The sequence below is a fragment of the Rhipicephalus sanguineus genome, chromosome 2 (genome assembly GCF_013339695.2).
Source record: "Rhipicephalus sanguineus isolate Rsan-2018 chromosome 2, BIME_Rsan_1.4, whole genome shotgun sequence".
NCBI lineage: Eukaryota > Metazoa > Arthropoda > Arachnida > Ixodida > Ixodidae > Rhipicephalus > Rhipicephalus sanguineus.
In genome coordinates, this window is record NC_051177.1 from 24,990,877 (window position 1) to 25,015,103 (window position 24,227).

A 24,227-nucleotide genomic window follows, 5' to 3' on the forward strand; every position below is an offset into this window, starting at 1 on the left:
CGACTTCAGTTTTAGATTGCTCAGCAGCATCAGCAAACTGTCGGGAATACAATCTACCTTGTTGACGGCATAAAGAAGGGCGTCGCATTTTACAGAAACGAGGCAGCACTTATTGAAAATTAGCCTGCAAGAAAGCCCGGTGGCACGAACGGCCACTTCCATGTTTGCCTCAGGCTACTCGCTATCGTCTTCCTTTGTGCTCGCCGACAATTGCTTAGTATGTATAGCGCAACAGATACCTCAGGGCGCAAGCTACAAACGCGAGCTACGCTGCATACGGAATGAGCGAGCCTGCGGCTTATCGCGCGGAGCATTTCTCCTTCGACTTGGGTGTGATGTGGCAGAGACACGGGCACAGGCGTTGTGCGGCAGGCGCGGCAGGCGCGGCCTTACACCCGTGACTTGCCTACTTAGGCTTGCTAAATATTTTTTGCTTGCTCGCGGCAGGTGTGGGTGTCCTAATATACTATGTTTTTATGGATTCCTGCTCTTTTTGTTTGTTATTGGACGCGTGGCGGCGTTTGCGGGTGGCAAATGGGCGGTGGGCGGTGCGCTCTCATTTCGGCATTCGCCACTGTCTTTGCGACTTTTGCTTTTGTTGTTAAACGGCAACAGTATGGTAAGTTAGGTTACTAAACACCCCTATATTCCAAACTCGTATAGGTAAGAACCAAGAGAGAAGTCGGAGCTGGAAAAAAAAATTGGTCTCAGACAAATGCGATGGCATCGGAACGCCGTAGAAAACGTTATGACTGTTGAATATTTAGATATAGATCGTTTCTGCTTGGTAATGTTCTAACAGAAATTTCCGATACCTGCGCATGTCTGGCTAGTGGCACCATTTGCATGTCTGCATCTTAGTGTGCTCCAAGGTCTGCAAACGACGAGGTTTTCTTTTTATGCTTGTTTTTTGAAGACGGGCTTGATTTTGAGTTTTCTTCTCCCCAACGTCACGTTGTCTGAAGAGGAAGTGGACCGACTCTAAGGCGTTATTCGACGAAATAAAAAAAAAACAATTTCTGAATCGCTACAGATAGAAAAGAAAAGATGAATAATATTATCATGTTTATTCCCGGTCAACTACATTGCGTTTGACTGAAACACTTTGACACAGTAGCAAGGTGAAATACTAGACTGAGAAATACGAAACCCTTTATTTGGGCGAACTTGCGCCCGGAAAATGAACGGTCACAGTAGAAGCGATACACGCTGTGCACTGATAGCGGCCGTCACAGTCGTCGGCCGTCGTGTAATCTGATCTGCGGTTAGGCGCTTTGGCATTTATACATGCGGCATCGAACATTCGAGTCTTATCGCTGGTGGCCGCGCTAGTTCCAGAAAAAAAAAACTCAACTGTTCGCGTTTGCGCGCTCAAGCCTATCACACGATTCTAAAATAATCTGGAAGGTTTCCACACATTCGGGCGCGGTTTGCGAAAGGCAGTGGTCATACGTGTAACGGACCGGTTACATATAGAAATAAAAAAGGAGCGCACATGGCAATATTATCGAAACACGTGGTTGAAGCCAAAAAATACTGTGGCGCCCAGTTATGCTCGATCCTATGAAACATGGTGACACGAAAAAGCGCTCATATAATACATGAACAATCCAGAATAGGTTTACGTAAAAAGGAACCGAGCAGACCAGTTATGGACATGTATAAAAAAGTAACGGCGGAAATTTATTTACGCAAAAATGAGTGACGCGTGTGCAGCTTCTAACTAGTACACCACATGTGCACACAAAAAGATGCACGTATTAAGATAACTGGCTATATTACTAACACTCCACCCACATATGTGTAGCTTCCAGCGCGATGGTGGTGGCGATAGAAGAGACGAGGCGCGTTTCTTGCGGCAACTCCACTTATACAAGCTTCAATATTAAGTCACTGTGTGATAACTGACAAAGGCGTTGCAGGTTCCCATTAGGGAAAGCGCCGTTTTATGTGACACATGCGTGGACTCTTCCTACCCGTATTATCACCTTTCTTTGTTCTTTCTCGCCCCTTCCTCAAGTGATAGAAAGGTGCTATAGACCGTAATAGCACAGACAATTAATACCCGTCTCCGTGAAGGTGCACGCTTGTGCTAGTACGCTATGTAGAGGAGACTTTGTCGACATCGTTAGATGGTCGCGGGTGCACGTGACATGACGTGCCAAAGGCGCTCATTCGTTCCTTGCGCTCACAGGCGTCCTCGCTATCATCGTCCATTTGTTTCTCTAAACGGTATCGGACGACCGATATAACTCGCGTGGACGTGACACTGTCGATTGACACAGTCGTGGACGTGACACTGTATGGATTATTTGTGTGTATATGTGATCACTGTTATACACCATAGTAATCACCCGACGCCTAGAATAGCAAGCCTCTATCCAAGCGCAATCAATCAATCAATCAATCAATCAATCAATCAATCAATCAATCAATCAATCAATCAATCAATCAATCAATCAATCAATCAATCAATCAATCAATGGTGTTGTAGAACATTATACTATCCTCCTTCAAGTGCATGCTACGCTTTGTCCACAGAACTAACTGTACGAGCCCGAAACGGCGGCCAGACGACGCTGCCATGTCCACTTGAGACGAAGGCTGCGGTTGGCTCGTCCAAGCCGGCCAGCCTGGAAGTCCCACCCGCTGTGTCCGAATTGCGGTGGACAAGGCTCGAGGACCCGCCCTCCCGACGCACCGTGTACGTGGTGGACGGTGCCGAGGCCGGCGTCTGGCAGGGCGAACACGTGGTGCGACCAGACTGGCAGAGCCGCTCCTACTTCTCCATCCACAGCGACCCAGCGCTCCTCAAGATAGGCCGCGTGGCGCTCGCCGACAGCGGCACCTTCGTGTGCAGCGTCACGTTCACCGACGGGCGCCGTGCCAACCGAACAGTCCACCTGAGAGTAATCGGTAAGTCGGTTCGCTTCGCTGTTCCCGTAGATTAATTGAATGTACAGAGCCTTTATTTTGTGCCTTCGTCAGGTACCACATCGTTAACAATTTCGTGGATGCAGATAAGTGCCTTTTAAAACGAAAGTGTTTTATGCCGGGGTCCACCACGGCTCCACTGACGTATTTCCGTCACGGATATGACGTTGTAAAATATAGAGACTAACAGATGGCAAAGAAAAAACTAGAAGAAAAAGCTCCGTCACCGGGAGTCGAACTTACAAACCCTCGCTCCGCAGCGCGCGGCGCGAAACGACTCGGCCATAGCCGGCACGTTCTTCACCCTACCAACGGCGAGCTATTTATGTACACCATATGCCTGTGGTGGTACTCGGAGATCGGTGGCACTTCAGCGTGTTTCCGTTATCACTAGCGAGATGGCGCGAAGAGTTAAAAGGGCACGCTTTAAAAATCGTCGCCCCACGCGTTGCGATGAGCGCGCGCCTCTACAGGGCGGGCGTGGTCGCTCGTGTGCACGCGCTTATCTCGTAATGGCGGTGGTTTGTACGTCTTGTGCTCTCACCGTAAGTTTGCGTAGAAGTTAGAGAGAGCACGAAGCTCACTGCAGCGGCCCCTTTTGCGAAAGGAGCGCGCTGCTCACAAACAAATAAGTTACAACTATGACAATTAGTTCGCGATGATCCTGTGCATACTTGTACGTTCGTTTCGTGCGCCCTAATAATAATAATAATATCTGGGGTTTAACGTCCCAAAACCAAGATATGATTATGAGAGACGCCGTAGTGGAGGGCTCCGGGAATTTCGATCACCTGGGGTTCTTTAACGTGCACCTTAATCTAAGTACACGGGCCTCAAACATTTTCGCCTCCATCGAAAATGCAGCAGCCGCGGCCGGGATTCGATCCCGCGACCTTCGGGTCAGCAGTCGAGTGCCATAACCACTAGACCGCCGTGGCGGGGCGTTTCGTGCGTCCTCACTTGTGTTTGAACAGCGCGCTTTAACTGTCGAGCTGTGACAGTTGTTAGTTCGCGATCATCTTTGCGTCCTTTCTGCTTGAGCAGCGAGTTGCAAGTTTCGAGCTGCTTGCCGTTCTTCGCGTGGCATTACAATTTGTTACTATAGAGAGAGAGAAATGTAATGCGGAAAGGCAGGGAGGTTAACCAGAAAACATATCTGGTTTGCTACCCTGCACTGGGGAAGGGGAGACAGAAAAGTAAGAAAGAGAGGAATGGGACAGGGAGGGAGGGAAGTGTTTGCTATAGCATTCATTCCTTCGCCCTTGTGTCGAAACAATGCACAACAAGCGCTCAACTACGTCTGTGATGACACGTTTCACTTTCGTGTTATACCGATTCCTATTGCAGAAGGATCAGCCAAGTTTTTTTCATGTTTCTTTAAGCCCGTCCATTTATGCAAGTAAGTTACGCGTTACTTGAAGGAAGTGGCGGGGCATTACGAACGCGTGTTCTTTCAATCTTGGAATGCCCGACACAGCAATGTGCGACGCATTCACATCTTTGAATTCCTGTTGCGCACTTGTCCTCGATACCGGATCTTGCGCATCCCTCTACAGACCACACTAAGCCGAGTGAAATATTTTCTGGAGCAAAACTTATTGGATCCTGGCCACATCCGTCTATGGCACGGAAAATTTGTTGGTGCACTACTGCAGTTTTTCGGTAACGTCGGCCTCAGTTACCGATTGTACAGTCCTGTTGTTCATGTGAAGTGCTCTCTCTCTCTCTCTCTCTCTTTATTTTACTCCATCTATTCATTAGTTTCTTATACCAGATGTACAGAGCAGCGAACTAGACGCTTGCCTGCTTCACCTCCTCACCATTCGCCTCCTTGTTTTCTTTCTCTCTTTCTTCGGAGAAGGAAGCTTTCCAACGATCCACAACTTCGCAATATTTGCAAAGATTATAAATCTGATAAGAAGAGGTGTTTGTTCCTTCGACTAAGTCAGTTGGTCTACCGTCACTCATCGCAAATCTATACTTGCTTAACCTCCCTGCAGCGCATCTTTTCCACGATGGTGAAGGAAAAACAGCGCTAAAAACGGGCGAGGACTAAGGAAGACACGACACAGGCGCTGACTCATAACTAAAATTTATTGAAAGGCACAAGCACACATATATACAGCAGTCGACTTAGTCACGTGACGCTCCATATCGTCTGCGCAGCAGAGCAATCTGGATCTACAAAACTAACATCCCATGACGAAGTGATACACATGTAAGAAGAACACCCGAGAAAGAGAACAAAGCATCTACATGCAAAAGAAAAAAAAAACCCTGCATAACAGTCCACAAAAATAAACGCTTTAACGCGGCAGCGTTGAATCCGAGTATCGAACTTCCTTGTCACCAAGGGCTACCGACGATTCGCTCAAGCACCCTTCCCCATCCCTTTCAATGTAAAAAGCTTCCATCAGCTTCTTAGTGCACTTGTCCCGAAGGCTAAACAAACAAGTGGTTTCCTCTGCCATCGGTTGGCAGCCACACCCCCTACAGGGAGCTGGCAAGTGCAAACGCGCAGAAGCCGTTAACGAGTATAGGTGTTCACTCAGTCTGACATTAACGCACCGCCCAGTTTGTCCTATGTACACCCTCCGCATGATAATGGCACCCTATAAACAACACATTATTTACAATGAACGTACCTATTCTTTTTCTTGACTGGACAGAGCGTAAATGTCATGAGCAAACCTTCAATGCGAGCGGGGGCATACTGAGGACATCTTATTGGGAGCTGATATGACAACACTTGTCGCATTCTTCAAGCAATGGGAAAACACGTAGGGGACCACCACCGGTCTCTGTTCATTGCGCACGCTTTCTTTTTTCCTGGGTGTCTGGCTTACTCCTTTAACCGACTTGATTAGATTTTGACAGCTCCTCAATATTTCCGTATCAGGGTAGCCCGCCGACTTAAGCCTCTCATGTTTGCTGAGGAAACTCTTTTATCGCATGCGTGCAGGTTTTCTGGAGCGCAGCATAAATAATGCCGGACTTAACTATCTTAGAATGGCCCGAGGTAAACGGCAAGATACCCTTTTTGGATCGGGGCTTGTATAGCCAATGTTCTTCATGAAAACGCAGTCTAATATCGAGGAACTGAAGCTTAGTCCTCGTCCGTTTTTAGCGCTGTTTTTCTTTCACAACGATGAACCCCAGTTAGCCCAAGTTGCTCTTCTAGTGCAGTTTGTTTCTTGTTCATCGCGCTCAGCTCTCTATCCCAACTTTCTTCATGATGACCCGGCTACCTTGTCTTCTACCATAGCCGTCCGCAGAGCTAGGGTTTGCTCTAGCTATATCAAACAAGGCCTTTGCCCGCCGGATCTACAAGGAATTGTGCGGTTTCCTCAAGCCTTCGGTAGGACACGCCAGAAGGATATGCCGCATTATGTGCTCTGAGTTGTGGAGGCAGGTACGTTTTTTCCAAGACTGTTCCGTTGTGGCCTGCCCCACTGAGCCAGTATACAGACAACAGCGCCGCCTGCAAGAATGGCGGGTGACGACCAACAGAATCACCGGGTTCTTTTGGAATATGGTGAGACCGACGCTTCTGACCAGGAAAAAGAAAAGACTGACTCAAGGTGAAGTGCGCCTTCTTGGTGATTGCTCTATTCCGGAGGACGTTCACAAGGTTTTGAGCTTGGGATCCAAGTTCGCTTTTGAACCTATTGTTCCACCGGCGGAAAATGTTGCCTTTTCTAGGACCATTTCTTGGTGTGTGCGTGCAGGCGAGCAAGTAAGATGCGTGTCTGATTGTGTTGATGTGTGCGCTCAGGCGTCGTTGGTTAGGCGAAGGCCTTCGCCTGACAAGTTTGTCGTGGAATTTTTGGAGATAAATAGCCTTATGTGATGCCTGTAAGATAAGGGAGGAATGTTTCTGGTAATGACAGAGGGTGTTTTTATGGAAGGATCTGAAACAGCTGTTTTAAGGAAATTAAAAATGTTTGATGTTAAAACAGGGAAGGTGAAACAGCAGGCCAATGCTATGCTGCAAGATAGGAATATGTGCAGTCTCGTCAATATAGTGAAAAAGGCAAAAGAATTAAACTTGCAGCTTTTCTTCTCAGTCATTGCCCATAAACTGAATTCCCCGTTCAGAGCCATCATTTCGGAAAAAACGAACTTGGCTATCTGAAATATCGACTTACTTGCAGACGCACCCCCTCAATGTAGTCGATCCTTTTTCAGGTAAGAACTCAAAAGGCGTAGTTGATTTTCTCAGGACAAGCAACCCGGGTTCATGTACGGCTTTCAGCATCGACATTGAGGACATGTTTTACTCCTTACCTCATCGTGAACTTTTGCAGAGTGTTAAGTCTTGCGTTGTTGAGGACAGTAACGAAGCTAAGTTTGTTAACAGTTGGGGCATTTCTTTGGAAACCTTTCCAGAATTGTTGGCTTTTACCTGCAGTCTACGTTTGTGGAATGGAAAAAGAGCATATTTGTCCAACAATCGGGGATTTGTATTGGTTCTAGGGTGGCACCGGTTTTAAGTAATATTTTTCTGGGCCAAATTGACAGGTCTATCGCCGAGAAGTTACGGGACTTGGCCTGCCATGCTCTCCGTTATGTCGATGATCTTTTTATCACCGTTAAAACCGACAATCAGACTAGAAACACAAGTGATACCTTAAACTTTTTCAAGGATTCTGGTCATGGGCTAAAGTTCACCTTCGAGCTGCCGGAAAAAGAGAGCCTCAGTTCCTCGATATTAGACTGCGTTTTCATGAGGAACATTGGCTATACAAGCCCCGATCCATAAAGAGTATGTAGTGGCATCTTCATCATCGCTCACGATCATCATCATCGTTTTACCATTTACGTGCCGCGCCTTTCGCGCAGCTCATGCTCAGAGCTCGAGGCGCGAGGAGTAGAACGAGTTCACGCTCCTGGCGGTTAGGACGCTTGCAGCCGCCGCTCCGCTTCGGCAATCGCATTCCAAAATAAAGTGGCGAGACAACGACACGGCCACGTCGGCCGCCTTGACGTCTCTCTCTCTCTCGCTACAAGTATCTTGCCGTTTGCCTCGGGCCATTCCAAGATAGTTAAGTCCGGCATTATTTATGCTGCGCTCGAGAAAACGTGCACGCATGAGATAAAAGAAAGTTTCCTGAGCCAAGTTGAAAGGCTTAAGTCGGCGGGCTGCCCTGATATGGAAATGTTGAGGAGCTGTCAAAATCTAATCAAGTGGGTCAAAGGAGTAAGTCAGACACGCAGGAATAAAGAAAGCGTGCGCAATGAACAGAGACCAGTGGTGGTCCCCTACGCAGGGTGTCGGAACGGAACGAAAACCGAAAACGAAAAACGAAAAATAAACGATATTTTGGACCGGAACGAAAACGTAACCGAAACTTTATCTATTATTTCGTTCCGGAGTGAAAACGAAATTTTTTCAATCGTTTTTCGGTTCACGAGAAAACTTCGCAATCCGGAGCAACTGAGATCGTGCAATGTGAGCATATCTCAGGGTACGGTATTAGCGCGTACCTCAGGCAGGAATTCCAAAGCAAAGATATTTCGAAATTGTGCGAAAAACGAAAACAGTTGCAACCAGAGATGTTTATATCAACGCAAGTGGATTTTTGCGCCCCTGTCACGCTGGCCAGCGTAGAGAGGGCATTGTCGGCGCTGAAGTTTGTTACAGTGAAAGCTGTTATGAGATCACAACAGCTTATTTTGGCGCTATAGTTGTCCACCACCGCCGGTGTCCGTGACCGCTATAGCGTGATATAAAAAAATAAATGAGAAACAAGTTTCTACGATCGGATGGCATTTCAACCCACGCCCTCTGCGTGGCAGTCTGGTCTTCCACCACAGTGCCACGCTAGTGCTTCTATGCTTGCGAGGAGCGCTTGACAAGCGTGAGTGCTGACGAGCAGTACGGCCCAGTGTTCCGCATTCGATACAAAGGCACAAGGTGCCGGAGCGGTGCATTGTTCGAACTAATACCAGCAGATCTAGAGGATCTTATTTTTTTCGAGAGTTTGCCCAACGGCATACATAGTTAAATATACAGATAGAGGCCGGTTTCCGCTATATGCATCAACAGTGCTCTATGGTGGGGCCCATAGAACCACAAATCATAATCTGGTGGTCACGTCGGATGAAGGCCCACTGTTCTCAGGTAGCGCCGCCGTATCTTGTTCAGGCCAGGGCATGTCCACAACAGGTGCTTGAGTGTAGCCGCGGACGCTTCATTGGTACAGAATGGGCAAGTATCCCCAAATGATCCATGCAGATGTTGTGGCCAGGCATATGTGACCGACGGAGTAAGTGCCGCCCCCACACGAAGTCTCCGCAACACCACCTCCTCCTGGCGGGTAAGCCCTCCTGGGAGGTTTGCACCACACGGTGGAATTAAATCTTGTGTGGTGCGGCGGAGAATCTCCTTGCGGTGGAGGAACTCACTCCGGGGATCACTCGGGAAAGGCGCTTCTAGAGTACGTGGCAGCTCCCATTAACCAACTCTAATTTTTCTCCATATTCACAACCGCTCCAGACGCGTGGCTAAACTGCTTAGTCTTCTTGAATACTACTTTTGTCAGCATAAAAATACGCTACGTCTTCATTTTAGCATTAACACGTTTAAGCATAAACAATATTAAAACGCCACCATTCGTTCAAACATGCTGACCATGCAAATACTATAGGTAGCGGGAGAACTGCCCCTATGGGAATTAGTAGGGCGGTTGTACTGCACGAGATATGTAGCCAAGCTACTATCCCTCGACCTTGGTAACCTGTTTTGCGTACTATTGCAGTTGTTAATGCATCTGATGACATCAGCTTTATGAGGCGTTCATTCTTAACTCAATAAAACTATCAAGATGCCTTTCTTACGTGGAGAAATCACATTGATGGAGTTGAACTACCCGGCCATTCCCGGAGTGCGAATGGGCAACGTTTTGAAGTTTTTTAATTCCGAGGAATTGAAAGGAATGGAATTGCGGCAAGTTCTAATTCCTCGCAATGGAATTGAAATGGAATGGAGGCGCCCATTCTACCACACCGCTTCCCACCCACTGCAAAGTGGTCAGCTGTAATTCTTTATCATCAGAATTGTCAGAATGACAAAAATGGCATAGTGGGAACTTCTCTACTTCAGAAAAATTGGGATGATTTATGGCGTAGTGGGTACCTTGCATGTGTAGTTGTATTATTGCCCCAAGAGACTCTCCAGCGGGCTCTACAAAGTCCGCCCTTCCAGCTTTCGTTGTGACTGTGCTGCGTGTTCCGCGCAGGCCTGGCGATCTCTTTATCAGAACAGCGGTCTCGCACATCAGAGAGTACACTCAATGACGTGCTGCTTCTGAGATCGTGCTGACTCCCTTGACACAAAGCATTGAGCCCACTAAAAAAATCGTATTTGTCTTTTGAGAAAATAAATACTATGACTTTGAAATTAATACTTGTTTGTACTAGTTGGTAGAAATTCGTGGTACAGTTACTACCGCTCCTCTAAAGAACGTATTTTACCTTAACTTCAAATTTTTCCATAAAAAAAGCCGTTACGAACCGTTACGGAACATCTTTTTTTTCGTTCCGGAACAGAAACGGAACGGAACTTTTTGCGGTGGAACGAAACTAAAACCGAAACGAAAAACATTTCGTTCCGACACCCTGCCCCTACGTGTTTTCCCATTGCTTGAAGAATGCGACAAGTGTTGTGATGTCAGCTCCCAATAAGATGTCCTCAATATGCCCCCGCTTGCATTGAAGAACTTCGGTATTGCCCTTGACATGTACGCTCTGTCCGGTCAAGAAATAGAATAGGTACGTTCATTGTAAATAATGTGTTGTTGTTTATAGGGTGCCATTATCATGCGGAGGGTGTACATAGGACAAACTGGGCGGTGCGTTAATGTCAGACTGAGTGAACACCTATCCTCGTTAACGGCTTCTGCGCGTTTGCACTTGCCAGCTCACTGTAGGGGGTGTGGCTGCCAACCGATGGCAGAGGAAACCACTTGTTTGTTTAGCCATCGGGACAAGTGCACTAAGAAGCTGATGGAAGCTTTTTACATTGAAAGGGAAGGGGAAGGGTGCTTGAGCGAATCGTCGGTAGCCCTTGGTGACAAGGAAGTTCATATACTCGGATTCAACGCTGCCGCGTTAAAGCGTTTATTTTTGTGGACTGTTATGCAGGGTTTTTTTTTCTTTTGCATGTAGATGGTTTGTTCTCCTTCTCGGGTGTTCTTCTTACATGTGTATCACTTCGTCATGGGATGTTAGTTTTGTAGATCCAGATTGCTCTGCTGCGCAAACGATATGGAATGTCACGTGACTAAGTCAGCTGCTGTATATATATATATATATATATATATGTGTGTGTGTGTGTGTGTGTGTGTGTGTGTGTGTGTGTGTGTGTGTGTGTGTGTGTGTGTGTGTGTGTTCTTGAGCCAGCGCCTGTCCGCTTTTAGCACTGGTTTTACTTCACAATGACGAACCAGCGCAAGTTTCTATTCTAGTGCTTACTATCCTCCCCCCTTCTCTCTCTACTGCCAGGACTTAAGATGTAATGGGCATCCTGCCACTCGCGTAGCCTGGGAAGGTAGGCGCTTTGTGGCACGCTATCAGAATTAGGCCTGCAATGTTCTAGTGGTTCCCTGGTGTCTTAAACCGAGAATCGTTTTCAATACAGCATTTCGTTCGTGAGATATGATTTTTTTGTGCGTGCTTCCCATTCGCTCACGGTGGGGCGCCCGGCCGCCGCCGAGAGATGGCGCGACGTTGTACATGTCCGAAAATCCTAGGAATGTGCCGTTTTTTTTATTGTTAACAACTAAGCGAACGATGCAACGGTAGACGCATACGCATGGAAACGTTGGGCTGGTGCATTCGACGTTTCCTGACCTTATCAATCCACGTCGCGATATACAAAAATACAGGAAAACATTTGTTTAACAGCCCAAGATGGCGGCACCCATATGTCTTACTTAAAGTCGTCTATAGACCACACTTACAACAACCTTACAATTTTTCTCTTGTAAAGAGAACCGCGCCGTACACGTTGAAGTTGGTAAATAAACCTTGATCACCGAATAATGGCCTCGAGAGCACCGGCGTCAAACCTAGCATGGAGCTTGAAATCACGCTTTAATGGCAGATTGTACTTCTCTCTCTCTCTCTGCTGCTTCCTTATCAAACTTTAGTTATTCCCATGGCAAGGAGAAATCGAACAACGGCTAGTTACCTATATTTTTTTTTATTCTCCTTCGCCGGATTGTTCGTCGACCTCAAATAGCTCCCGAATGAGAGGATCAAGACGTAATGAGCAAAGCGCTGGGCAAAGAAACGAATTTGGGCAATGGAGGACGGTCTGAGTCTAGTCGTGGTCTAGTCATGCCATCTGTAACCACGTGCACGCGGAAAGGAGCATGGCTTCCCGTTCTTAACGGCGCTTGATTCTAACAAACGAGCACTCTGGGGGCTCCGAAGCAGGTTGAAACAGTCGACACCAAGATACCCGAACCATAAGCAAAATTCCACAATGGTTAATGATCATACGCATTAAAAAAAAGCTTGTGAATCAAACGCGAAATGTCGCGATTATTGCAACACTTCTTCAATAAACTTTTGTTTTCTGTTGCGTATTGAAGAGCCATGACTATACTGGATAAGTGCGTGGGCGTGCCTCTCCAGTCAGGCCATAGAAGAGTAGACGAGAAAACAGACGCAGTAACATGTGTGCATAGTTCATGTTTTTTTTGTTTTTAGTAAGAGTTATTCCTTGTTCTGTTGAAGCGAGTTTTTTCTGTTCGACACAGTTTGTGAAGTCGAATCGTAATAAGCATCTTGAGGGGAGTTGTTTATGCAAGATTGACGAGGACGAAAGCAACAACTCAGCCTAACCAATTAAAATTTGGTGAAACATTGCCTTTCGCTCAGGACGGTGTTGGCGGTTTCAAGAAAGAAAAGAAAGTTTCGAGGAAATAACTTTTGCTGCAGTTTTGAAGTGTGCGTGCGACAAAAAATTTCGTTGTCGGCTACGGCTGGGACTAGCCTTTACACATTCTTTTGCATTCCGTATTGTAACGCCTGACAACGCTGCTTGTAATGACTGTCACAAACGAGCGCGTTAATAAAGGCGCGCGCGCGGCCGCTTTCAGACGACAGCGGGAAAGCACGGCGCCAGCCGTTCGCTCAACAAGCGCGCGCAACGAAAAAAAAAAAAGTATCAAAAGACGCCACGAGCGCGCCTCCTCACCCCAACCGACAGTCTCCGATCAAACGCTCAGCAAAGTCTCGAAAGATCGCGAAGGAAAGCATGATGCGACGCCGAGTGAGAGAGTGATTCGTGAAAGAAATGAAAAGGGGGCGCTATTTTCTGCCTCCCGTCGCGGGGGCACGGCTCAGCGCCCAACGGCCCAACCGAGTGACGCCACTGTGAATGGAACCGACGAGAAGAATCTCGCCCTTTCCCTGGGTTTGGCTATGCTGCACGCCAAAGAACACACTAGACGCTCCTGGAACGCGTGAGCGAGGAAATATAAGCGTGCACCGACGACGGAAGCAGTCAGTTAGTCAGTCCAGAGATGGTGAAGAAGTTATGATGAGTGTGGTTCCGTCGGCCAAAGAAGACGTGTTTATGGTGTAGTGCGTTCAGTCGATCACCGATCTGAAAGAAGCGGATGATGACACTGTATGAGCAGCCACAAGTTATGTGAGTGTTTCCTGGAAGAGAAACATTCGGGACCGACGACGGAAGGGAACAACGACGATCAGCGCTGGAGTTTGCGTGTGTTTCCGGGAAGAGAAGCATTCAAGTTACGTCCAAGAATTGTGGACTGGATACGTTTTGTGAATATTCAGGACTTTAACTGTTATTGAATAGCATGTAATGTATGAGATGCATTTGTAGCGCGTGATCTGTTTGTTTTGCTCCTGTGTGTGTTAACACCATCTGAATTATACTGTGAGCTGTAATTGATAACAGCTGAGTGTGCATGTTTGTTTAATGCTTGTACTGCCTTAACTGAGAATATGTTTTGTTTGTGTTATCAACTCTGGGCTCTGACTCGGTCTTTGGTCCACAACCGGCGTTCTCTGGCGCACTAAAAAGACCCAACTCTAAATCTTCCGTGCTTTCGTGGTGCGTTTCGGGGCCGGCGATTGCCTCCCTAATAACGGGAAAAGTGACAGACTATGGTCTCGAGGAGACACTTGAACGTATATCGTAGGACTGTTGTCTACACATTGTACATGGACACACGCTCGCAAGTGCACTAACGCGCATTAATTACAGACCGTTGTCGGAAGAAATTATTTTAGAGTGCCAACCTCACAAATCGTCCCAGTCCAGGGCTACGAATAAGTTACCGCAGTTTCTGTAAACAACAAATCAGCATGAACAAAAGCCCTATAGCATAGTGGTAGGTGTAATACTGCGCTGTAAACAGCAGTGATTGTATGCATGCGCTTTTTAACACGAAAGTGTTGTATGCCGGGGTCCATCAAGTACATCCGTTACGGATATGACTCTGATAAAATGGACGCCAACGGGTGGGAAAGAAAAGAACGAAGAAAAAGATCCGCCGCTGGGAATCGAGCCTACGACCTTGCGGCCGCGATGGTAAGCGCCCGATGCTCAACAGATTAAGCTACCTTGGCAGATGCTGGACACTTCTCGAACGCGCCTTATATGTTCCACACATTCTCTCTCGTACGGTGCTCTCTGTTGGCCGTGTAGGTAGGCAGGGCGGAGCGGGACGGTGCCGCCGTCTGTGAGAGGTGAAAAGAAGTAATGCGTCACGATCGACACTTACTAGCGCTTACTCCTAGATTGCGCGTGATATCGGAGGTCATGGTTAAAGCGTCCCGATACCAGCGAGGGACACTGGTCGCGCTGGCGTCGCCGAGACACCCTAGACGCAGTTACGTTCTTTGCATTTCGCTTCGCGTTGGCGTGCGCCGGCTCGTCGGAGTAGTGCAGCTTCCACATGCACGAACGGGATTTCTCCGCCGCCAATTACTTCGATTGCGAGTGCACCGACTAACAAAACTGCTGCAATATGCGTTGCAGAAAGGACACGATTTCGACGGGCGAATGTCGTGCCTTGGTGGAACGAGACAGAGGCCAGCGGGACGCACGTATTTGCAGCTCAAGCTACGAACCTTTACGAAGTAGGCGTCAACATGGGTGCATCCACGCCAAACGGTGCTATAGCTGCGAAACACGAATAGACATTGTACAAGCTCTCATGTATCACTACACAATAAGCACTACTTCTGTGAAGACACGTTTCACTTTCGTGTTATACCGATTCCAATGACGGAGGGATCACTCATATTTTTTTGTTTCAAGTTTTTGGGTGTGCTATCACTCCCTGTAAAGTCGTTTTCGCCTCACGGCGCACGCGCGTCCGGCGGGACGGTGTGCGTTCACGTCGTCGAGCGAGAGTTGACGATGGGCTCGCGCGATGGCGCCAGCCAGGTTACACGGGCACATGAGGATGTGCATTTGGCCTCTTTTCGGGGCTTGGTGCGGTCATGGACGGTCGACTGTCGTGGGAGGTCCGCGGGGGTGATACCGCGGCTCGTTCCCGCGGAATCCCGTGGCAAGTTCAACGTCGGCGACGGCGCATTCGCGGTACGTTGTATATGCTATGCTGTTTTTGTGTATTATGTTCTTTGTGTGTTTTATTGGCTTTATATTGGGTATTTGTCATGTTCAGTTACTTCTAAGATTCGGCTGGCGAGCTCGCCGTTATGTAAGAGCTTAATAAATGCCCACGTGTTCGTAGTGCAACGGCGTGCACTGTCTCCGTGTTTCCATGAGTGCGTCTCTCTTTCAGATCCCACAAGTTCTGTATTTTCTTCTCATGTTTCTAATATCTTCCCCCACCTCCTGCATCGAGCAGCAACCCAGATACTTGTCCTGGCTGACCTCTTTATTTTTGCTTTCTTTCATTTCTCTCTCTTCCCTTCACTGAAGGCTGTTAAAAACCTCCTTATGGGGTTTCCAGAAATCCAGTAAATAACTATTGCTTCTTGCGAAAAGAAAACTTGCTAATCGACTTCAGCATTAACCGGTGTCTTTTGAATAGTGGATGGTTAGTGTGCCACTATGTCATGTTGCAGAATGTCTGCCTTCAGGGCCTTTGCTGCTCATTTTTGCTAACGGTGGTCTTGCGACGCTGAGGTTTAACCCGACGGGCCTGGTCGGCAGCACTTATTCCGGAGCATCTCTTTACACTGTAGCTCGCACGAGGACGACTTCTTTTTCGCAAGCTGTTAAGACACGTCTTTCGTTTTAGGTCGAAACGCGACCACATTCATGCAGACGCAAAGTTTCGCATATCCCCTTCGCCTTGTCCACGCGCCATACATATCGTACGAATGAGGAGCGCGACACGTAAGCCTAATGGATAGTTTTGCAGTTAAGAGGACGTCATAAACATTGGTTTAGACAGACGAAAGTAACGCGCTTTATGATACGCTTGAATCATTAAACGTAAGTCATTGGGCGCTTCGGCGTTTTTGCTCTTTTACGCTTTCATATTTCGTTTCGGGACATGTTATACATATCGAAACCCGCACTTTCAATATCACAACACTCTATTCGCAACTCTAGCTTAACTTACACTCATCTCACCTGGAAAGCGTGTACCTTTCCTTCAGTATTCGCTTATGGCTCACAGTCGCAATGCAGTCGTAGCGTGGCAGGGATGTGTCTTTTTACGAAGCAGTTCCATAGTGCTGTGCGTCAAGATTGTGGTTATAGCCCATAGGCTGTCGCACATATAATGAGCGTCATCTTTCCCATATAAGCCGTCTGCATTGGTTTTAACAGAAAAGCTGTTCTTAGCCGACCCTTCGCCGCTGTCGTTACGCAGCTAGGCGAAAGCAATGTACCGATGTGGAGGAGGCGGTGGTAGGAGCTGACTCTGGGTGCGAGGAGGAGAGGCGTGCTGGAGACGCGGTAACCATGAATGCGAGGCCACGCTGGGCGCGAGGAGGAGAGGTGCGGTGGGGACGAGGCGACCGGTTATGAGTATAGACGATATTACATAATACATATGAGTGCCGCCATCTTGGTCTGTTGAACGAATGTTTTCTTATTCGTGTACATCGCGACGTGAATTGATATGGTCATGAAACACCGAATGCACCAACCTAAAAGTTTGCAAGCGTATACCCACCGTAGCACTGTTCGTTTAGCTGTGAATGTGAATGATACAAAACGGTAAGGTTAACAACCCAATATGGCGGCACCGAAACCCATCCGTACAATAGTATACTATACTATACCCCCGCTATTGTGTGTGTATATATATATATATATATATATATATATATATATATATATATATATATATATATATATATATATATATATATATATATAATATTATAATATTATATATATATATATGTATTATATATATATATATATATATATATATATATATATATATATTATATATATATATATATGCATGCTCGTCGCGACTTGGAAGTGGATGTTGGCACTCGAGCACTTGGGTGTTTCGACAGCTTTCACCGCGTGGAACCCCCGCTATTGTGTGTGTGTATATATATATATATATATATATATATATATATATATATATATATATATATATATGCATGCTCGTCGCGACTGGAAGTGGATGTTGGCACTCGAGCACTTGGGTGTTTCGACAGCTTTCACCGCGTGGAACTGGCTTTACTTTTATTTACTTCGTTTGAGAGTGTCGCTGAAACTTCGCTACGTTCATATCTGTGGAAAGCAAAAGAATTTCGCGCACTCCAGCCTTAGAAGCAGGCCTAAATGATTCAGCATAGATATATGATTGAGAACACAAAAGTTATACGATACTGCAGCCGATGGTCTCGCAGAATGTCTTCGAAGTTTAATAACGTGTCCCAGATACACACGAGAAAACAGCGAAATGTGGTTCGGAACCGCTTCTTTCTCCCTTATACTTTTTTGTTTGTCGTGTTTTGTGCTCAGGTCATGCCTGTATTTAATCGTTCTTTCTTTCTAATGGCATGCACGTATACTCGCTCAAACGTGAAGCAGACAAGTCACACTTCGACGACATACGTTTCCATCAAAACGAGACCGATCGTGTGAGGCTGCTCAGAAGTAAGTAAAAGCAGTAGAAGTCACCAAGTTCGTAGCCAGCGCAGTTCCTAATAGCATTTCTGTGGCCACGCTTTATTACGGCGCGCTCTGTAGCGGGTCGATAAGAAATTCTGCTGAGATTCCGGCAGTAGCCCTTTTCTTTCAAGCGCAACCTGTGGAATGTTACGAGGGGCACCAGGGTCTCACGGGTAGCATGACACGAAGGCCAAAGGACTGGGCTGGGAAGATCCAGGCAGTGGCAATTAGGCAAAGGTAGCCAACAAACAAAAAAACTTTAATACGTGACGAGGACAAAGCACAAACAAACAAAGCAGGTGGACGAAGAAGCCCCCGATGTTAGATGCGCCGGCCTTTTATCAGCACTCAGACGCAAAGAGACGCAAAGAGAAGGAGGGCGCAGCTCGGACTCGTCCGGCGTCTCCGAGGGGCGCGCCCAGTGTCTCTAAGAGGGACGTCAGCAAGGAAGTGAGCACTGCACAGGGGTCGCGCGTTCTGCACATTAATGCAGCTCAGTTCTGAGGCACTTTCCCAGGTAGTCGTGCTCGGGTTCCAGCCTGTGGGAGCCTTTACAGCGGTGGGTCGCAGCGCGATCATAACAGCTTCTCCGCCGGGATATCGTTGTCCCGATGGACAAGGGTCAGCAGCGACTGTCAGGAGGGATACTTTGCGGAAATCCGAAGTGCGTGTTGCTGGTCACGCTTGGAATCGCTGTCGGCCATGGCACAATTGTCGTCCTGGAAAGTGCACCATGAAAAGGCGACACAGCAGCACCCATTAACATACACCGCTGTATGTCTGGCTTCCCTTTGGTGTGACGGTTGCGAGAACTGAAAACAGTTCTGGCCTCGTTGTTCGTTTTTAGCAGCAGTGCCATCTTCATGGCAGCTTCACTAGAAGTTCGTCGGCGAAAGCAGCCTGCAAGCGCCAGACAATTCACCTAAAGACCTACCAGGCTCATTTTAAAACAATCAATAAGGTTGGCAGGCGACAGGAACAAAAATTCAGTGCCTAACGCACTAGCCAGCACCTCATTTCTCAAAGTGAAAGGAATACTTTTTTTTTTTACAAACCAATGACATTTTGCAAAACGTTGCAGACACGAGTTCGCAATACATTCAGGCACACCTGTTATTCCAAGCAGCGACTTCAGCCCTCTGCATTACCGTTCATTTTTCTTTTCATCGCATTTCGAAATTTAATGACTGAAATAGGAGGCTCAAGTGAAGAATGTGTCTGCCTGACTCATTTTTCTTCTTTTTTTTTACTTCGTCGAAGACGACGCCTCACCTTTCTCGATACTGGCGGAGCATAATGCCATTGCTCTTCTGCAGAGCCACATTTTCCCCTAAAGATTCCTTGCCGCACGGAATTATGCTGCTTCAGCATGGTTGCGTCTGACTCCAGATCTTTCGCAAACTTAACCTTGTCGACAGATAGCAAGCCTTTAAGATTACTACACGACGGCGGCAAGATAACTCCAGGCTCTTCTGGCAACGCCTAATTTTGCCTGAAACTTGCTGTTGAACCTCCGGAGAGGCAGTGTCTGTTCTAGAAATTCTCTGGGAGTGTCCAGCACTAATTTGCAAAACTAGGAATGCGGCCTCCAATGAGGACCTTAGGGTGCGTTGGCAGGCCGCGCTGCTCAGCTCAGTACTGTAGACCATCAACCCTGGGCGATCCAGCAGGCCAAGGAAGCTGCTGAGAGAGAGAGAGAGAGAGAGAAGGCAACTTTATGGTCGTCAGACTTTATGGAGGTAGGTGATCTGCCAGGCTGAAGCTGGTGGCCACCTCCTCTGCTCTCTGTATGGCCTGTAGCTGAACTCCCAGGTTGGTGGAGGTCAAACCCGCGTGCTCGATGCGCCATCCAGCTCCTCCTAGTGGAGATCAGTGGTTCGGACGCGTCCGGCATCTCTGAGGGACGCGCCCAGTGTGTCTCAGAGGGACGCCAGCAAGAAAGAGGGCACTGCACAGGGGTCGCGTGTTAGTTAGTTAGTTAGTTAGTTAGTTAGTTAGTTAGTTAGTTAGTTAGTTAGTTAGTTAGTTAGTTAGTTAGTTAGTTAGTTAGTTTGTTTGTTTGTTAAATGACTTTATTTGTTTATCCGGTGGACGACTATCCTCTGCACATTAATGCAGCTCGGTTCTGAGGCACTTGCCTAGATAGTCGTGCTCGGGGTCCAGCCTGTGGGAGCCTTTACAGGGTCGCAGCGCGATCATAACAGGAAGTATTATAGAAAGGCTTATTTTTCACCTACTGGGAAAACGATTTGTTTTATTATTTCACTGTCAAATAAAAATAAGTAGCCTATAACGTATAGTATAATGTTCCACAACACGAACATCTTTTTACTTACCAGATTATAACAAAGAAAGTGACCGTTAATTTAGAAGTAAGCCAGAATGTCAGCCTGATGTGTTTCTTGCGGGCATAATGCATATGCCTCATAAATGCTGCAACAGGTCGGTACAAAAGATGAGATAGCATTTGAGAAAAAGGAGAAGACACGCGCAGCCTCTCGTTAGATAGCCCAGTGCGTCGTTGACCTCGTGCACAGTAGCGCTGGCTGAGTGCTAGATAGCTGACGTTTACAATGAGCGCCACTTGTTAGAGCCTTCAGCCAAGCATAGCGCACGAATGAGAGACTGCTTGAGAGTACAAATTCAAACTGAGCCTTACCATCCACAATCTGCTATCCGTCACATCTCACTGACCAGTGTTTCGCGATTCAACGTATACGTTGCCACGATCGAACGCGGAAGGACGAGCACTGCGATGATCCACCGTTGCACTGGAGAACGCAGAGAGCGCCGCGTTCGGGCGAGTGATAAGCGCGGCGGTCTGGTAGCGATCACAGTAGGCTCTCACTTGCTCCTTAACTCCACAACTTTCGAAGTAATAAGAGAATATTGCATCAGTTGCTTACAAAAGGCTTGTAACTGTTTGTCGCAACGCTAACTAATATTTTAATAAGGGTTTTATTAAACAGCGTTGGTACGGCTGCATCCACTATCCAAAGGAGGCAGCACATACGACTGGCACAGGTAGTTAAAAACCGTATTTAGAAATGACAACCGTGTGGCAGAAGTGTTACCCTTTGGTAGAAAGAGGTGCGTCGCCTGTCTTCTGGTAGAGAGGCTATGTGGCGGCGGGGACTCCGAACAAGATGCATTTGCGTATGCTTTCCGAATACTTCAACATCAGTGTGGGTCTTGACTAGGTGGTCTCTGGCGACCGCTATAGAAGTCACATGTCTATTCACTCAGATACGAGCCTGAACATTCGTAGACTTGTATTGCTGGCGCTGGTTAAGGCAGGCAAGCTGTATCACCGGAAGTCGAGAAATAGCATCCTGTGTAGTTGCAACATTGCAGTTGCGGACGTTCTTCAGGTCTTTCCAGAAAAAAAGAGGAAGAGATTACATATTGTTACGGAGAGGAAGTGAAGGAAGACGAAGGGCTGAAGAGCCTGACTGGCGCGCGAGTGTGGCGGTCGGCCATCTTGACTCTTTTACTAATTCCTCTCTGTAAATACATATTTTATATACTCATACAACCCCGTGTCATATTGGTGGACGTGCTGGGTACTGCAGCAGGCAACGGAGCTCCGCAGCGGACGTCGCATCGCCCTCCCAACCATGGCTAACGTTGAGCCTTCCGCATCAACGTCGCTGTCTCCATCAACGTCGCCATCACCACCACTTGTTTTTGTACCACCTAAGGATCCCTGTACGTTCTGTGGGACCGACGGCGTCGACGTTGAAGACTGGTTGGCCATGTTTGAACGCGTGAGTGTACCGAACAGATGGGATCCCACACTTCAGCTGGACAATGTGTTATTTTACTTGAGGGGCACGGCGAAGGTGTGGTACGAAAACAACGAAGAAGAACTCACTAGCTGGGACCAATACAAAGAAAAGTTGCGAGAGGTATTTGGCAAACCCGCCGGCCGTAAGATCGCCGCCAAAAAGGAACTGGCCTGCCGTGCCCAATCTTCCACGGAATCGTACCTCTCCTATATTCAGGACATGCTCGCTCTCTGCCGAAAGGCCAACAGTGACATGACGGAAAGTGAAAAGGTCGGGCATGTGCTGAAGGGGATCGCCGACGATGCATTCAACCTCCTGATGTGCAAGGGCTGTTCCACCGTGGATGCGATCATCAAGAGTGTCGTCAGTTCGAGCGAGCAAAAAGCCGCCGCATTCTGCAACCGTTCGCCAGACTTCCAAACACCGCTGCCACGTTGACGTGTGAAGAGCAGTCAACACCGCAACATCCTTCGCCGCCGGAAGACCTGACATGAATTGTTCGTCGTGAACTGGAAGCGATGGCGCCCTCAGCATTCTATTCGCGCAGCACCGATGCCACCCCTGTTACCGTTCCTCTCGTTCAAGCCATCGTTCGCCAGGAGCTGGAAAATATCGGAGTGCATTCTGTGTGTTCTGTCGCCACGCCCAGAGTCAGCGAACGCCTTTCTGCCACGTCCTCCTCAAACCGACGATTCTCTCCACGTTCTCGCAACCCGGCTGAGTGGCGAACTGCAGATGACCGCCCAATATGTCTCACCTGCCACCGCGCTGGACATATTGCCCGCTACTGCCGCAGCACATGGTCCTTGGCGCCTCGTGCAACGACCAATATGACCCGTTTTGACAGTAATGCCCACCATTTTTCACCCGCTCCCGAGTCCAACGCCGCTGACAGTGCCGCTAGGAACACTTGGTACAGCCGCTCGCCTTCGCCACGTGGACACCAATCTCGTTCGCCGCAAACACGTCGCCCATCGTCCCGTTCACCACAGCCACGACGCCTATCGTCCCCCGTGGCTTTTGGCCGTACCATTTCGGAAAACTAAGAAATGCAGCCCCCGGAGGTGGTGCTGCATTGACGACTACGGCAGCAAATCCTCTCTCTGTACCCACCAGACGAAGTGTCATCGACGTTAAAGTAGACGGCGTACCTGTTCAAGCACTTGTCGACACGGGAGCGGACCTATCTGTAATGAGCTCACGGCTACGCACACGTTTAAAGAAAGTCCTACACCAGCAGCTACACAAGTGCTCCGTGTGGCCGACGGCGACACGCCAATCGTTCTTGGTATGTGTACTGCCCGCTTAAGTATAGTCGACCAACCTACTTCAGTCATCTTCGTCGTGATTGACCGCTGCCCTTACGACGTTATCCTTGGACTGGACTTTTTGTCAAATCACTCTGCTCTCATCGATTGCGCTACCGGCGTCCTTCAGCTAGAACTGCCTCAGCTCGCCGCTGCTTCCAACACTACCCCGCCGCGACTGTGCTCTCTTCAAGACGTGCGTCTCTCACCTCAGGCAGCCACCTACGTCGTTCTGACAGCACAGCCGCAGGTTCCCGACGGTGAATATGTCCTCTATCCCCTCGTTGACATTCTTTTGAGCCGGAACGTTGCGTTCCGCATACACTCGTCACTGTCACCGACAACCGTACCTCGCTACCACTTCTAAATTTCAGCTTGTGCCCTCATGTACTTCCTCGTGGCATGTTCTTGGCCAACATATCTGATGCTGACGAATTTGAAATTGCAGCTCTCAGCGCCGAGACTGATTTACTTGCGCCTACTGCGACTCACAGCTCATCTTCTTTGCCGGCTGATTTCTTGAAGATGATTGCCCCGGACGTCAACCCTGCACAGGCCAATGACATCCGTCGCCTCCTCGCGTCGTACAGTGACATTTTTGATCTTGAGACAGACCTCTAGGGCAAACGTCCGTCGTTCAGCACTGTATAAACACCGGTGGACGCAAGTCCTATTCGTCGGCGCCCCTATCGTGTCTCCCACACTGAGCGCAGAGTGATCCAAACGGAAGTCGAGAAAATGCTCAGCAAAGGTGTCATCGAACCATCAGACAGTCCTTGGGCCTCCCCTGTCGTCCTTGTAAAGAAAAAAGATGGTAGCTGGCGCTTCTGCGTTGACTATCGCCACTTAAACAAGATCACCCGCAAAGACGTATATCCGCTACCACGCACCGATGACGCGTTGGACTGTCTGCACGGAGCTACATACTTCTCGTCTATTGATCTTCGGTCCGGCTACTGGCAGATTTCTGTCGATGCAATGGACCGCGAGAAGACTGCCTTCATAACACCTGATTGCTTATACCAGTTCAAGGTCATGCCCTTTGGCCTATGCAATGCTCCTGCGACATTCGAACGGATGATGGACTCTCTG

General features: G+C 48.0%; 1 protein-coding gene across 1 annotated transcript in view; it reads left to right on the forward strand.

Moving 5' to 3' along the window:
• Nucleotides 1-24,227, forward strand: part of LOC119381095 (neural cell adhesion molecule 1-B-like) — a 190,846-nt gene that overhangs the window by 101,504 nt on the left and 65,115 nt on the right. The window contains exon 3 of the mRNA XM_049412161.1: nt 2,542-2,916. Coding sequence (XP_049268118.1) covers nt 2,542-2,916 — 375 coding nt within the window. The remainder of the gene's footprint in view (nt 1-2,541; nt 2,917-24,227) is intronic.